The following is a 16,644-nucleotide window of genomic DNA, read 5'->3' on the forward strand; positions in this document are numbered from 1 at the left end:
TTTACTGACAGTGCATTTGATGCAAAGATTTTGATTTATGGCAAAACATTTGATACATTAAAATTAGAATTGCACTTGCAATATTTTGTACTATTTATATGACTGCCATTCTGCAACTGTATTCATTTTAGAAGTTAAGTTTTGAATGATTTGAAGTCAAACAGATGACATGAAATTGATTTGTATGTGGTTGAACAGAGTCTGGAGTAGTGTATACATATTTCCACATTTAATGCACAGAAAATCCTACAGGATCATCTTGCCTCTATACCCAAGTTCCCAATAAGCACTATTAACATCCAAAAATTCACACTGGGAGTGTGAATTCATATAATCTAAACATATGCATGACCACTGACAACACTCAGTAACACACATTTTTCACCTCTTTCATTTTTTTCTCGTTTAAACTTCTTTCTCGTTTTTGCCTTATTTATTTTATGTTCAGTGCAGGATTGTCTTGACCATTACTCTGTACATACCATCAATGGGATTGCAGATTTCCAGTGATAAGGCAGATTTCAATTTGATGAATTTGATTATTCTTATGTTTATTCTCCCTGCAAAGACGTCTAGGCTTTCACAAAGTATAAACTGAAAATTGTTTCTATGGTGTTAGCAACAAAAACGTGGATTTGTGGGAGAGAATCAGATATTCACTATGTTTTGCATAAAACCTGAAAGGAATCTTTTATAAATTCATGCTCCCAACTTGGAGCTTTATTTCAACTCAAAATGTTATATTTCTATACCGGTTTATCCTTCTGTACTTTTGATTGTGGACTAAAATGAGAAAAAGGGCTCCTAAAAATTCTCCGATTGTGAAAGGATTGATGCACTTATTGAAAGGAAGCTACTGAAATTTGTATGTGGTGTTTATATTGCTGCTTTGTTCAACTAGTAAGGGGGTGGGGTGAGCTGGTTGCAGATGAGTTGGCAGCAGTGGGTGTGTATGACTTGGGATTTGGCCAGCAGCACGTAACTCATTGGTTTGTGGAGTTGTGACCAGTTGTTGATAACAAAGGCCATCTGCCTGCCAGCAAATACATGGTTGGCTTCTGGGCAGCTGAAAAGATTGTAGGTGTGAACAATATTGCCAGAAGCCTTCGAAATTCTGGAAGGGGAGATGGTGTCTCTCCCTGTGGTAGAAAATACCTGAAGAAGGCCAGTTTATCTTCAACCTCATCGCTACTGTAAGCTTTTGCTTTTAATCAGTAAGACAGTTTTGTGCCTCCTGTAAGGATGTGAAAAGAACCTGCAGAATGATTGAAGTTAATTATGTCCTGACAAGCAAAAGGATCATGTCCGTGTACCCTATGAAACAGAGCCATTGAACTAACTTCCCAGTGATCTTTCCCTCTACCCATAACACCAATGCTCTTGTCTGTCTATCTGTCTGTCTATATGTGTTTGTGGGAGGAGTTTTATTGGAGAGTTGTAGAGTTTTAACTAGTAGAATAATATGTTGATGTTCATAATTGTTTATCTGTAGCTAGAATCTATTTATTGGTAATAAACAGTAATTCTTGTCAAGTACGGAACCCTAGTCTGTGTTTTCTGTCAACTTGGATCTAGAAAAACAGGTAAATGGGAGAATTTTTGTTTACTTTGATAAAATCACTCTTGTGATAACTCTGGCAATAGTGGGGATTGATTTCCAGCGCACTTTCCCAATGAGGTGTTACAGGTTATTGTAACAAATGAGGAAGTTGGCATTAATTTGAGGAAATGCTAGGAAATGTAATATTCTTAAAATGAAAGTCTTTGTTCTCCTCCTCCTCCTCCTCTCATACCTCCTTAAGGTCATCCTGTTGTGAAATCCACCTACTTTATCCTTCCTTGATCCACTTTCTACTAAACAACTGATCCTCTTCACTTCCTGTCCTCTTTACCACATTGTGTTGCCACATCTTTCATTTTACAAGGAAACCTGTTAAGGGGTTGACTCGTTTATCTAACCATTGGAGAGCTCCCTGAGAGACTGCATAGAAAGAAAGATGTGTACCAAAACAGATGTTTTTGGACAGGTTAAAGTGGTGCATCCCATAGAACATAGAAAAGCACAGCACAGCACAGGCCCTTTGGTCCACAATGTTGTGCTGAGATTTAATCCTAATGTAAAATAAAGTAACAACCTACGCACCCCTCAACTCACTGCTATCCATGTGCATGTCCAACAGTTGCTTAAATGTCCCCAATGTCTCTGCTTCCACCACCACAGCTGTCAACGTATTCCATGCATTCACAATTCTCTGCGTAAAGAACCTACCTTTGACGTCTTCTTTATACGTTTCTCCTAATATCTTGGAACTATGACTTCTTGTCAATCCTGCCCTGGGGAAAGACTCTGGCTATTGACTTGAACTATTCCTCTCATTATTTTGTACACCTCGACCAGGTCTCCTCTCTTCCTCATTCTCTCAAAAGAGAAAAGTCTGAGCTTATTCAACCTTTCTCCATAAGGCAAGCCCTCCAGTCCAGGCAGCATCCTGGTAAACCTTCTTTGCACCCTCTCCAAAGCCTCTGGATCTTTCCTATGGTTGGACATAATATTCCAAGTGTGGTCTCACCAGGGACTTGTAGAGCTGCAGAAAAACCTTGCAGCTCTTAAACTCGATCCCCCTGTTAATGAAAGAATCCTGTCTCTAATCCTATATTCAGCATTCGGGTTTGACCTTCCAAAATGCATCACTTCGCATTTATCCAGGTTGAACTCCATCTGCCATTTCTCAGCCCAGCTCTGCATCCTGTCTGTATCGCGCTGCAGCATCCCTCTATACTATTGATGACACCTCCAACCTTTGTGTCATCTGCAAATTTACTGACCCACCCCTCAACCTCCTCATCCAAGTCATGATCTGGGACTTGGGGCCACAGTCATACTTTAGGTCATTCCTTATCTTCCGGCTGTAACAGATTGCAGCATCTGTGCTCTGTATTTGGCTATTAATGTCTTTGAAGGAGCCTGAAGCCATGGACCTTTGCTGTTGTGTTGGTGGGGTTATTTTACTACTGCATGTAGATCATGTTTACCTGCATTTGGACAGTGAGTTGTTAGCAGCTACATTTCTTCCAATTTTCTCTGCTATTATATGGATTTGAGGTCCATGTGCAGCAGTAGTAGCTTCTGGAATTGGACGTCAGTGTGTCAACATGCTGATCAGCAAGCACAAACCCTCCAAGCTGCCATGTGGTAACACAGCCCTCTTTCAATCTTTCTGTCCCTGCAAACAACATCTCCAATCTCTCTGAATTCTTCAACACCTTCAGCACTTCACAAATTCATGCCTATCAATCTTGCAATTCTGTTTGACACTTTTCAATGATAATTTTTCCCCACAGTGTTGAGGTATCCCTAATTAAAGTCATAAATGACAACATCCTCTGACAGTGATCATAATGCATTAGTTTTCCTTTATTTTTATGTGGCCTTTCATATTGTCAATCACACCATCGTCCTCTAATGTCTTTTCTTAGTGGGAGCGAGCGAGCGAGAGCTTGGACATATCTGATCTAGTCAAAGAATCAGCATAAATTTATGGATGAAATTGCATGTTGAATTAATCTAGTTGAATTGAGTGTTAAGCAAGACACTGACTCCAACTGATTCAAAACTGGCTTAGTGACAGGAGATACGGTGGTGGTGACAGACTGTGTTACTGGAGCCCGATGTGCAGTGGAATACCCACAGGGATCAGCATTAGGTACTCTTTATTTGTAAAATTCATAAATAATGTAGATAAATTAAGTTTACGGATGATGCAAAGATTGGCTGGGTGGTTGACAGGAGAAAGGTGGTAGGTTACAGCAGGATAATAAATAGATTTGTCAGATGGGCAGATTAGTGGCAGATGGAATTTAGCCTTTATAAATGCAAAATGATGCACTTTAGTAGAAGGAACGAGACAAGAGAATATTCGATGAATGGCAAGACACTAGGAAACGCAAAGGGACAGATTGGTCATGACCTTATCCCTAAAAATGGCAGGACAGACTCATATGGTAGTTACGCCATGCCTTTCTCAGTCTTGGCATAGATTATAAGAGCAGGAAGGTTATGTTGGAGCTGTGGAGAACTTTGGTTAGGGCAGAGCAGGAGGACTCTGCAGTTCTGAGCAGCAAGTATAGGGAGGTTATGAACGTAGCTGGGGAGGTGCGAAGGAAATTCTTCAGCACATTGCCCAGAATGGAGCATTTCAGCTAAAAAGAGAGGCTGATAGGCTGAGACTACTTTCTTTGAAGTAGACAAGGATGAGGAGTGACCTGTTAGGGGTGTATAAGATTATGAGGGGCATGGACAGGGTGAATAGAAAACAGCTGTTCCTCTTAGTGGAAAGATCAATAACAAAGGAGTGTAAATTTAAAGTGAAAGGTAAAAGATTCAGAGGGGTTTTGAGAAGAAAACATTTTAAATGGTGCTGAGATGCACCATGTTGGAGAGTAGTGGAGGTAGGGAACTTTAAAATGTTCTTGAATGAGCCCTTGCAATGTCATAATATTCAGTGCTGTGGGCCTAGCAAGAGAGTGGGACAGTGTGTAGTTTTGGTGGAGCAGACTCAATGGGCCAAAGGGCCTTTACTGAATTATTCTATGACCGTGCACAGATTTGTACTAGTAATATTTAAGCATTACTCTATTTTAACTAAAACCGTACAGGAGTTTAACTATGTGGCAGTACTGACGGTAACAGTATCAGATTAGTAAATAGCCTTATCACTCCATTTAATACTGGCAGTGGAGTTGGTTCCATTTTGAAAAGAAGCCAATTGCCAAGTGGTCTCAGACATATTATGCCCTTGACTGAAAAGCCTTTTTAACTCTGCACACTCTGATCAGTTCCACTAGTAATGAAACAGAAGAGTGATGCCTGATTTATTTTTGGCGACCCCAGAGAAGCAGAACACTATTTGGTGTATTCATTGGCTCTTAGCCAAACATACTATAATGAGCAACTTGATATGCGTTCAAAGCATAGGCTGCAACAATCAATTAATAGCTTTGATTGACAGCAATTTCTGAGATCATTGGGAAGAGTAAAAAGAATTCTTGGCTGGAATGCTGTGTCTGATAGGTTGATAGAGATTTTGTAAACAATCTTGATTGGTTAAACCATTAAAATGTCAAACCCGATCCCAGCTATATCTACTTCTGCTGTGATCTTGGCTAGTTTGAAATCATTCAGTAAAAGTAGTGGGTTGGTGTTTCTAACATTAAATGAAGGCTCCATCCTTAGATTGGGGATATTTTTGAAATTAATAGCTGGGGTTCAGCTTTCTCAGGGCTCAAAATATACAGCAGTTATGGGGAGGAAGGAGCTGTCTGTGGTCTTTCGCTTTCTCCTTCCTGCTGGGCACACTGCTCCTCTCAGATGAATCCCAATCTTGACAGCCAGCCTTGATCTGTGTCTTTTGTTTTTAAAAAAAATGACCCACTTGAACATGTTCTGACACACTTGCAGGGCAGGAAGTAGTTGCGCATAGATGTTCTGGCCTAGAAGTAGTACATTGCAGTGAGCCGGTTACCTTGGTTGGATGGCTAGCTCGCAATGCAGCGTGATGCCAACATTGTGGTTTCAATTCCTGCACTGTCTGAGGTTACCAGTAAGGATTCTCCTTCTCAACCCATTTCCTGGCCTAAAGCACATGGTCATCCTCGGCTCAAAGAATCACCAGTCGTTTCCCTCTCAATCTGAGTGGATGTTGGTTTGGAAATTGTGCTAAAGATGCTAATGATATTAAATTTAGTAGTGGCTCCACATTGCTAGATTTTTTCACATTTTCTGACCTTGAATGAACCCCTCCATGTAAACATTATTGAATTGAATTTATTGTCACGTGTACGGAAGCACAATGAAAAGCTTTGCCTTGTGAGCAATACAGTAAAAAGTTAAGTAGCATAGGTAAGTAAATAATAGGTAAACAGCAGCAAAAACCAAAACAGGAGGGTGTTTATCTCACACATTTATTGCCAGCACACAGTGTACAGTTAATTTGAGAAAACTGTATTTTTATATGTAGTTTGCAGGCAAAAACATAATGTTTTTAAGTTGGCATTAACCTGGCCAGAGAAGTAGACTAGTATGAGTTTATATTAACGGTAGTTATCTGAAGGTCCAACTTTTAAAGCAAGTTTCATCTTTTTATTAAGAATTTATAGCTCTTGTTCGTATGTCTTTTTTTGGAACTAAAACTATTGGTTCAAATCCTGTGTGACCTTGATAAAACTGTCAATCCAGTTCAGTGTTGAATAAAAACTTTTTAATTTATCTAGCATTATTCATGACCATGGGATGTTCCAAAAAAATGTGTTACCAATAACATTTTTAAGTATGACAACTATGTTGTCATATAGGAATAATGGGCACTGGTTTTTGCAATATCTCACGAATCATAATGATTAACTAACAAACGGATTGTGATGTTAGTTGAAGGGTAAATAATAGCAAGAACTAGTGAGAAATTCTGTGCTGCTCTTTAAAAAGATACCATAAGTTCACTCACACCCACTCAAGTGTTAACAGAGCTTTGAATTGATACCTTAACCAAAGGATTGAACCTCTGACACTTCAGAGCTCCCTCAGTATTGCACTGCAACATTAACTCTGGTCCTCTCTCCAGAGATGCTACCAGACCCGCTGAGTTTCTCTATCATTTTTGGTTTTAATTTCTGATTTTCAGTATTCCTAGTATTTTCCTTTAATTTACTGGAATTATTCATTTTGCTTTGCGTGTCTGAGTTACTTAATGGAGCACACAAGTATTGAGTTTGCTTTGTTAGTTCTGCCAAATTGTATCTTGTATGTAAACATATCACAGAAAGAACAGATGGCCGGCATGGTGACACAGTGGTTAGCACTGCTGCCTTAAAGCGCCAGAGACTCAGGTTCATTTTCCACCTCAGGTGACTGTGTGGAGTTTGCACATTCTCCCTGTGTCTGCGTGGGTTTCTTCCAGGTGCTCCGGTTTCCTCCCACAGTCCAAAAATGTGCAGGTTAGGTGAACTGGCCATGCTAAATTGCCCGTAGTGTTAGTGAAGAGGTAAATGTAGGGGACTGGGTCTAGGTGGGTTGCGCTTCGGCGGATCAGTGTGGACTTGGGCCGAAGGGCCTGTTTCCACACTGCAAGTAATCTAATCTAATCTAAAAGCAGGTTAGACATATTTGAGTGAAGTTTCTCAGTAGAGGGAGAGATCATATCTTGGAAACAATTGCTGTGTGTACTACATTTATGTAGTTCAGATCACTTTGCAGAAGAGCATTCTGACACATCACTGGTACAAAATGCTGACTGCAAATACTAATGATTACAAGAATGATTTCAAGCAGAGGGTGATTAGTGTATGAAACAAGTTGCCAGAGGAAGTGGTAGAAGAAGGGCTTATGCCCGAAACGTCGATTCTCCTGTTCCTTTGATGCTGCCTGACCTGCTGAGCTTTTCCAGCAACACATTTTTAAGCTCTGATCTCCAGCATCTGCAGTCCTCACTTTCTCCTAGAGGAAGTGGTAGAGGTGGGTACAATTACAACATTTAAAAATCATCTGGATGGGTATATGAATAGGAAGGGTTTAGATGAATATGGGCCAAGTGCTGGCAAATGTGACTAGATCAGTTTAGGATATTTGGTCAGCATAGCCGAGTTGCACTGAAGGATCAGCTTTCGTGCTCTGTGATACTAAGACTCTATAAATTTACACAGCAGCCAAAAAGGTAGTATGGGCATCTTGTCATTACATGGAAGGAGGTATATTCTGCACACTAATTATGCCTAGTAAACAGAACTATTGTCTGGAGCACAGTGATATTTCTTGAAACTTCTTTGTAAATGTATAAGATGCCATACGAAAATATAAACAATCCACTTTAAAACATTTTATGAGCTTATTCTGTTGTTTCAATTATATGGATGAATTCTCACTGCAGCAATCAGTCTGTGATTAGAGGCTGTTTTTCAAGCTCCAGCTGGGGGAAAAAAAACTTCTTTCATATTGCCAGTTATGAAAGAGGATACATGGAGATGAAGAACTCCCTGAAGAGGATCAAGCAGGGGATAAATTAATGTGAAATGGATTCAAAAGCATCCAGTATTTGCAATGCAAATTTTGACAATCTTGAAATTATCCAGACCTATCAGTATTCACGCCTGTGCCAAGTTTCTTTTTGATTTGGGGTCTGGTATTCCTAGCAAAGCCAGTTCTTATTTCCTATCTGGAATTGCCTTTGAGAACATCATAGTGAGTCATTTTGAATTGCTGCAGTTCATATGATGTAGATACATCTTAACACCCTGTTAGGAAGTGTGTTACAGGACTTTGACTTAGTAACAATGAGGCATTTCCAATTCAAGATGGTGTACAGCTGGGAGCAGCTAGGAGGGGAATCCAGTGGTGTTAGTGTTCCACTGCGTCTGGTGCTATTACCCTATTAGATAGTAGAGGGTGCAGGTTTGAAGGAGTCATGGTGAGCTGCTGCAGTACATCTTGTATATAGTACAGACTGCCACTGCTGCCAGTATGCTGATAGTGGATGGAATACCCATTTGTGTGCTAGTTTATCCTGGATGGTGCCAAGCTGCTTGAGTTTTATTGGAGCTGCACTCCTCCAGCCAAATGGAAACTTATGACGTATGTTTTATTTGGATAGTTTTCAGGAGGCAAGAGGTGAGTTACTTGGTGTATAATTTCCAGTCTCTGATTTGCTCTTGTGATCACAATTTTTATTTGCCAATCCACTTCAGTTTATGGAAGTTTTTGATGGGGGAATGATATGATGGCAATACTTTTGAATATCAAAGGGAAATAGTTTTTCTCTTGTTTGAAGTTCGAATATAAGAATTACAGCAGAAGTAGGTCATTTGGCCTGTTGAATCTCACTATCACTCAATAAGATCATGCTGATCTGATTGTGGTCTCACATCTACCCTCCTGTGTGGACCCCATATCCTTTGACCCCATTATGTATCAAAATGTATCTAATGCATCATTGAATAAATTTGAAGACCAAGTCTCCACTGTCTGTCGGAAATAAGAAGTCCACACACTTTGTAATGATTCTCTAACAGAAAAAAAATCTCATCTGACTTCAAAGGGAAACATCTTTTGTTTTAAGAACTTAATACAATCCCTAGCGTGTGGAATCAGGCCTCTCGGCCCAACAAATCCACACTGACCCTCTGAAGAATAACCCACCCAGGCCCATTGCCCAAACCTATTATTCTACATTTATTGTTCTTAAATAATTTCTCCTGGTTCAAGTCATGCCCACAGGGAAGACATCTCCAGGTGTCCACCTTGACCAGTCCACTCAAGGTCTTATGTATTTTCATTAAGATCATGTCTCATTTGTCTAAAATGTCTAAGATGTTCAAACATGACGTAACATGTTAAATCTTTCTTTGCAAGATAGCCAGCTAATCCAAAGAATGAGTTGAGAGAACCTTCTGTGAATTGTTTCCAAAGCAATTCTATTTTATTTTTAGCTAAGAAGACCAAACAGTACTCCAGATGTGGTCTCACTAACTTCCTGTACAGCTGTAGTAAAACTTACCAACTTTTATAATTCATTATCTTTGAAATGTCTTACAATATTCCATTTGTTTTCTTAATCACTTGCTGCACCTGCATACAAACTTTGTGACTGATATATTAGTAGATCTTGATTCCTCTGCAACACAGAGTTGTGCAATCTCTGACCATTTCAATAGTATACTGCCTTTCTGTTCTTACTGCCAAAGAGTACAAATTCATATTTATCCAATTGATCATACATTTGTTCAATTTTTGTTGGCATAATTGAGACTCTACTTGTCCTGACAACTTCCCACATATATTAATGTCATTAGCAAATTTAGCCATCATATATGTTATCATTTCTCCTCTGCCCCCGCCTTCCAAATTATTGGTATAATTTGGAAATTATTGAGGAACTTGCACTGATCTCTGTCACACTCCAATAGCTTGTTACACTAGGAAAGACCCATTAATCCCTATACTCTGAATTCTGTTAGGTAATCAATCCATTTTTCACATCCCCACCTCCAACAGCCAACACATCCATCACTGCCTCCACACTGTGTTCTTGTGCAGCAACCTTCCATGTAGACCTAACCATATACCTTTTGGAAATCTAAGTATACCACATCTCCTAGTTATCTTCTATCCACCATGGATGTTCCTTCATGAACAGACTCAATTAGATTTATTAAATATTATTTCCCTTTCAAATTAGATGTTAGCCTCCTTAATAATGGATTCTAGCAACTTTGTTCCAACAGATGTTGGATGATTGGATTGCAGCTATTCACTTTTGGCCTCCCTTCTTTCTTGAATGTGTTAGATTTGCTGTTTTCTAATCCACTGGAATCATTCCAGAATCTACGGTGTTTTGGAAGAATTAGTACTTGTGCAGTACTAACGTCAGTTGTCACTTCAGTGATGAAGCTGCTCCTTTAACAAGCTTATCACGTCCTTGGCTTTTTTTTTTGAAGGGTTTTAGGGCTGATATGATAATCGGGATGGGACCATTCGCTACAGCAGGTTCGCCGCCGTCGATTAGCCACTGCCCTTTCACTGCCGAGGATGCTCAGCCACCGCCCATTGGCCACTGAAGACGATACACTACCGCAAGTATTTGTAACTCATTTTTATATATAAACCAATAAAATGATATTTATTTTACCTTTTTTTAATCAATTTGTAGTATGTAGTTATATAAATAAAGGGGACTGAGAAGTATGAAAGAACAGGCGGGAGGGAAAACAATCAGTACATATATATGTTTTCCAATGGCGAATAATCTGCAGAGGTCAAACGACCCCCATGGAGAAACATTGGTGGCGAACCAGCAGTGGCTAATCGGCAGCAGCGAATGTGCCGTGGTGAATCGTCACCAACCCTTGATAATAGATAGCAGATACTGCCTCAAACAGAGGCTTTCAAGTTGAAAAGAAAATGTACAATGAAAGGGGTGTGACCAGTTCTCCCAGCTCAGCTTATCTGTATATTTTTTAACATTAATGTGGAAAAGCCGCTGGACCCATAGAAGCAGTTCCAGGCTCATACTCTCTCTCTCTCTCTGACCTCTGACTTCTATCCTGTAAGAACCTGTGTTTGATTTTGTGCCAGGGGGTGTTAATGGGGATTGTTGCAAATATTTGGAACAGCATCATTAAATTGGGATGATCTGATGGGTTTTGACAGAGGTTAAGTTATTCGGTATTCTGTTTTCTGTTGTTTGTGTTTCATTCGGTAATCTTGTAAATAAATTGTTTTGTTTAAACCAAGTGGTTTGACCAGCTGATTCTCTCCTGAAATATCCACTTACACCTGCTTAAAACAACTAGCAAAGTTAGTGTCTAGGCTCCCTTCTTGAAATGTTTTGAGGGGTCTGGCCTGGTCCAATAAACTTATCCATTTAATGTTGTATAGATCTTACAGCATCTAAACATTAGATGTTTCCTTATGGTTTGATGCTAAACATTGTGCAATTATCAGAGGAAACCTACAACACCATCGACAATATCCCGACAGGGATAAAAATCACAAAAGAGGAGGTGAATGACAACAGACTCCCATTCCTGGACATGACAGTTAACGGAGAGCTTCAAATGGGACAGTATAGTTAATGGAGAGCTTCAAATCAATGTCTACAGAAAAAGAACAAACACTTAAATTCAGAAGCAATCATCCCAACACCCACAAACGGAGCTGCATCAAGATGTTATTTCAACGACTACATCACACTGCAGCACCCAAGGACCACAAACAGCAGAAGAAAAATATCAATGCAATGTTTTCAAGAAAAACAGGTACCCAATAAACACAATCCATCGATTCCTCAGAAACAACCCCAAACAAGCAGACACAATGCAACCAAAAACTGTAGCCACATTACCTTACATCAAAGACATATGAGAAATTACTTCCAGACTACTCAAACCCCTTGGCATCATGGTAGCCCATAAATCTACCAACACACTTAAATAGTGACAACTGAACCTAAAGGATTCATAAGATAGAATCAGCAAAACTAATGTCATTTACAAAATACTATGCAAAAACTGTAAAAAGTACTACATCGGACAAACAAGCAGGAAACTTGCCACCAGGATACATGAACACCCATTAGCCACCAGAAGACATGACCCACTATCACTAGTTTCCATACATACTGACAAAGAAGGACACCACTTTGACTGGGACAACACACACATCCTAGGACAGGTGAAACAAAGACATGCACGAGAATTCTTAGCGGCATGGCATTCTAACCAGATCTCTATCAATAAACACATTGATTTAGATCCTATCTACCTTCCTTGAAAAAAAAGAACTGGAAATGACATCACCCACTTTAAGAAATGAAGACTTATAAATAGAGAGACAGGACATACCACCAGCGCTTCACTGGAGACTCTCACTGATGATGTTAGCTAGTCATAGAGATGAAACATCTGAAAACAAACCTCCCAACTCAGTTAGCTAACTTACATACTTATCAGAGAATATTGCCACCACTGCCCTAATAGGGTACAGTCATGGCTGAACGAAATTAAGGTGGTTTGGCCTAAGGTACCTTTGAAACTGACTACTAATTTAATACAACATATTGTAGCTGACAAGAGGTGATTGTTTATACTCTGAGTATATACCACAAATGATGGAATGGGGGGGGGGGGCCGTGAGGGTGGTGAATTGAGAAACAGTTATGGTATGATTTATAAAATAGAAATAAGGAAAATAGAAGCAGGAGGAGGCCATTCAACCTCTTCAGCTTTTTCCACCATTCAGTCTGATCATGGCTGATCATTGAGCACAAAACCTGAATCCCACCCTCCTCTCCTTCTCCCTTGATTTCTTGAGGCAAAAGAGCTATATGTTTTGGCCTCAACCGCTTTCTTTGGTAGTGAATTCCACAGGGTCACTGTGCCTGGGTGAAGAAATTTCTCCTCAGTCCTAAAAGCATTACCTTTTCCTTTAACTCCTGTTTCTGGAATTTCCCGCAATCAGGGACATCCTTCCTGTATCTAACCTGTTTAATCCTGTTAGAATTTGAAAAGTTTCTATAAGGTAACCCTCATTCTTCTAAATTCTAGTGAATACAATTAAAATGGACTCAACTCTCCTCATACATCACTCCTGGCATCTGTGGAATCAACCTTCACCACAATCTCTCTGTAGCAAGAACATTCTTCCTCAGATAAGGAGACTAAAACTGCACACAATATTCCAGATGTAGCCTCACCAATGCCCTGTGTCATTGCAGCAAGTCATCTTTGTTCCTGTATTGGAACCTTGTCGCTGTGAAGGCCAACATACAGTTTAACCCCTTTACTGCTTGCTGCACTTGTAATTTCAGAGAATGGTGCATGAGGATAAAGAAAGAAAGCCAAACCTTCTCGATAACCTTTTCTATGGACAACAGAGGCCAGTGCAAAACTATGGGTCACTTTTGTTCTCATCAAGTGTTATTCTAATTTCATTACCTGTAAACCTCAGGTAGGCAAGCAACAAGTAATCATTTTTTTATCATAGTCAAAAATATTTGGAAAATGCTTAATTCACTTTTTAAAAAGTCTTAAAGGCATCTGATGCTATGAGTGAATATAGCAGATAAGCTTAATCTTTAGTGGTTAACAGAATCCGTCACAGTTGATGTGGGAAGTGAAATATCAAACATTTTATCTTCAAAACATTCATCCACTGGCTGGTTGATATAAATTGCATAATGTCTTTGCTGTGTAAACAGTAACAATTCATTTTCATTTTTTAAGTAAGATACAGCAAATAAAAAGTCTCCAGCTAATACTGGAGTATTTTCTAGTTAGTGAACAATTAGCAACAGCAATCAACTCACACACTGTTCAACAGTATTAAAGGTCATTCCTGATGGAAGAGGTTATGCCTGAAACATTGATTCTCCTGCTCCTCAGATTCTGCCTCACCTGCTGTGCTTTTCCAGCACCACACTTTTTGACTTTGATCTCCAGTATCTGCAGTACTCACTTTCTCCTAGTATGACAAGACACGGTATAATTAACGAGCTCTGCTCAAATGTGGTGGCAAGTGTGCTGCAACAAAAGTTGAACTGAGAAATGTGAGGTGCCACATTTTGGAAAAATAAATCAGAGCAGGACTTATACACTTAATGGTAAGGTCCTGGGGAGTGTTGCTGAACAAACAGACCTTGGAGTGCAGGCTCATAGTTCCTTGAAAGTAGAGTCGCAGGCAGATGGGACTCTATGAATCTAATTGAAATATTAAGAAAAAAGGTCTATTTACACTGAGATGGCTTCTTTAGAAACAAAATCAGAAATTGCTGGGAAAAATACTCAGTGGGTCTGGCAATATCAATGGTGAAAAATCCAAGTTAATGGTTCAGGTCCGGTGACCGTTTTTCATAGAGTCATAGAGATGTACAACACAGAAACAGACCCTTCCGTCCAACTCGTCCATGCCAACCATTTATCCTAACCTAATCTAGTCCCATTTTCCAGACTTGGCCTATATCTATCTGAATCCTTTCTATTCAAATTCCCATTCAGATGCCTTTTAAATGCTGTAATTGTACCAGACTCCACCATTTCCTCTGGCACCTCATTCCACACACATACCGCCATCTGCATGAAAAAGTTGCCTCTTAGGTCCCTTTTACACCTTTCCCCTTTCATCCCAAACTCTAGTTCTGGACTCTCCCATCCCAGCGAAAAGACTGTCTATTTATCCCATCCATGCCCCTCATGATTTTATAAACCTCTATGAGGTCACTCCAGGGAAAACAGCCTAGCCTATTCAGCCTCTCCCTATAGCTGGTATTATTTCTGATTTCCTGTATCTGCAATTCTTTGGGAGTTTGTTTTTGGCCCATTTATAAAATTTGTGCTGGTCTTGTTGGAAATGGATGCTGAAACCTCTGCCATTCTTTTCCGTAGCTATTTTCTCCTTTAAAGGAAAAGTTATATGAGAAAGAGGAAGTCCCCGTTCAGTTGTTAATACTTCAAACGTGCACAGAAAATAATGCATAGGCTTTTTAAAAGAGTTTATGTAGCTCGGTTAAACAGGATCAGTAACGTACGTGATAAAATACCTTTTGGTATATTTCTGAACATTTGGTCGTATGCGATGAAGTGCTTTAATACTTAAAGGTTATTAAGTAAGTTCTTTTCGGGTTGAGCTAGCTGGGCGGCAGGTGTTGAGGACAACGAACGCGCAGCTTTCCCGAGCTTTTCCACTCGTAACTTCATATCGTCTCCAGCCAGAACATAAACAAGTGGGTTGAAGATGCTGTTCAAACTGGCGAGGGCTCTGGCCACTTGGTAACCCAGATAAATGTTTTTGAAGGTTTGGATGCACTGGCCCTGGAGTTGGAAGTGCCTGGAGATCAGGTTCGCGTTTCTCAGGACGTGATAAGGAGCGAAGCAAAGGGAGAACAAGGCGGTGACGATCAGCACCAGTTTCAGGCAGCGCTCCCGCAAGCCTTGCTCCACGTTCTTGTTGCGGATCAGAACCAGAACAACGCGGCTGTAACAGCCAACGATGATGAGGAAAGGGAGGACGAAAGCCATCACGGTCAAGGCGAGATTGTACTTCGTGTACTCCCCCAGCTCCTTTATCGCGGCACTGTCCTGGCATTTGGTGCCATTGAGGTTGGTCTTGGTGAAATGGAGATCGGCCGAGGTTTGGGCTAGAACCAGCCCCCAGACCAGGAGGCTGAGGAGCAGCGAGCGGCGGCGGTTCCACCTGCCCAGCACCTTCATGGGGTGCACGATGCCCAGGTATCGCTGCACACTGATACAAGTGAGGAAGCCGATGCTGCCGTACAGGTTCAGGTGGAAGAGGAGCCTGGTCATTTTGCAAAACGCTTTCCCGAACGTCCAGCGGTGCCCGTTGGCATAGTACACCACCAGGAAGGGCAAAGTGATGACATACAGGAGGTCAGCCAGGCCCAGGTTAAACAAGAACACGGTGATGCTGGTGAATTTCCTCCGGCTCAAGCACATGGCGCCCAGCACCCAGCAATTCCCCAGGAAGCCCAGTATAAACACGATGGTGTAGACGGTGGGCAGGAACTTCGATGTGAAGCCTTTATTAACTTTACAGTAGGTGCTGTTGCCTGGTCCGAGGGATGTGAATGATACAGAGGGAAGGGTAATGCTGGGCTCTGCCATGCTTCAGTCAACTCACAAATTCCCACTCTTAAACTGCATCCAGTGGCAGATCCGATGTTACCCTTTCGCAGCAGGACAAATGAAGCCAGGCTGCCCGATGTGAACGGCGAGCGCTCTCTAATTCCCGCGCCAGCGATGCTGCCCAGTGACTGGGTGAATCCCACAATGTGTTGAATGCAGACCGGCGGGTGTTCAGCTCCGCTAAGGAGTGACACGCCACGCACTGCGTCTCTGTACATGAGGGAGAGTAAACACAGACCCAAAAACCTGCCCATGTTCTCTCTGCCACACACACACAAAAAAACACCCTCTGCGCCTCCTGTTGTCTGTCTCTTCAACTCACCACCATATCCCCAGGACAATATTTAACTGAGGTATCGAGTTCAATAATTTTAGGGCTTGAGCACATTCTTCTAAGACCTTTACCCACATCCACCCCCAGGTTTTGTCATCACATGGGCAACTTTCACAACAGCCTACTCA

At 40.8% G+C, this 16,644-nt stretch overlaps 1 protein-coding gene across 1 annotated transcript; it reads right to left on the reverse strand.

Moving 5' to 3' along the window:
• Positions 1-15,132: 15,132 nt before the first annotated feature.
• On the reverse strand, positions 15,133-16,161 carry LOC132822660 (P2Y purinoceptor 1-like). The gene has a single exon (XM_060835908.1). The coding sequence runs from the start codon at positions 16,159-16,161 to the stop codon at positions 15,133-15,135; it is 1,029 nt and encodes a 342-aa protein (XP_060691891.1).
• Positions 16,162-16,644: the final 483 nt, after the last annotated feature.

Source organism: Hemiscyllium ocellatum, chromosome 15, assembly GCF_020745735.1.
Source record: "Hemiscyllium ocellatum isolate sHemOce1 chromosome 15, sHemOce1.pat.X.cur, whole genome shotgun sequence".
NCBI classification, from domain to species: Eukaryota; Metazoa; Chordata; class Chondrichthyes; order Orectolobiformes; family Hemiscylliidae; genus Hemiscyllium; species Hemiscyllium ocellatum.

Bases quoted from the DNA above. Each gene is read 5' to 3' on its own strand.
- LOC132822660 (XM_060835908.1), bottom strand. From the start codon at position 16,161: ATGGCAGAGCCCAGCATTACCCTTCCCTCTGTATCATTCACATCCCTC.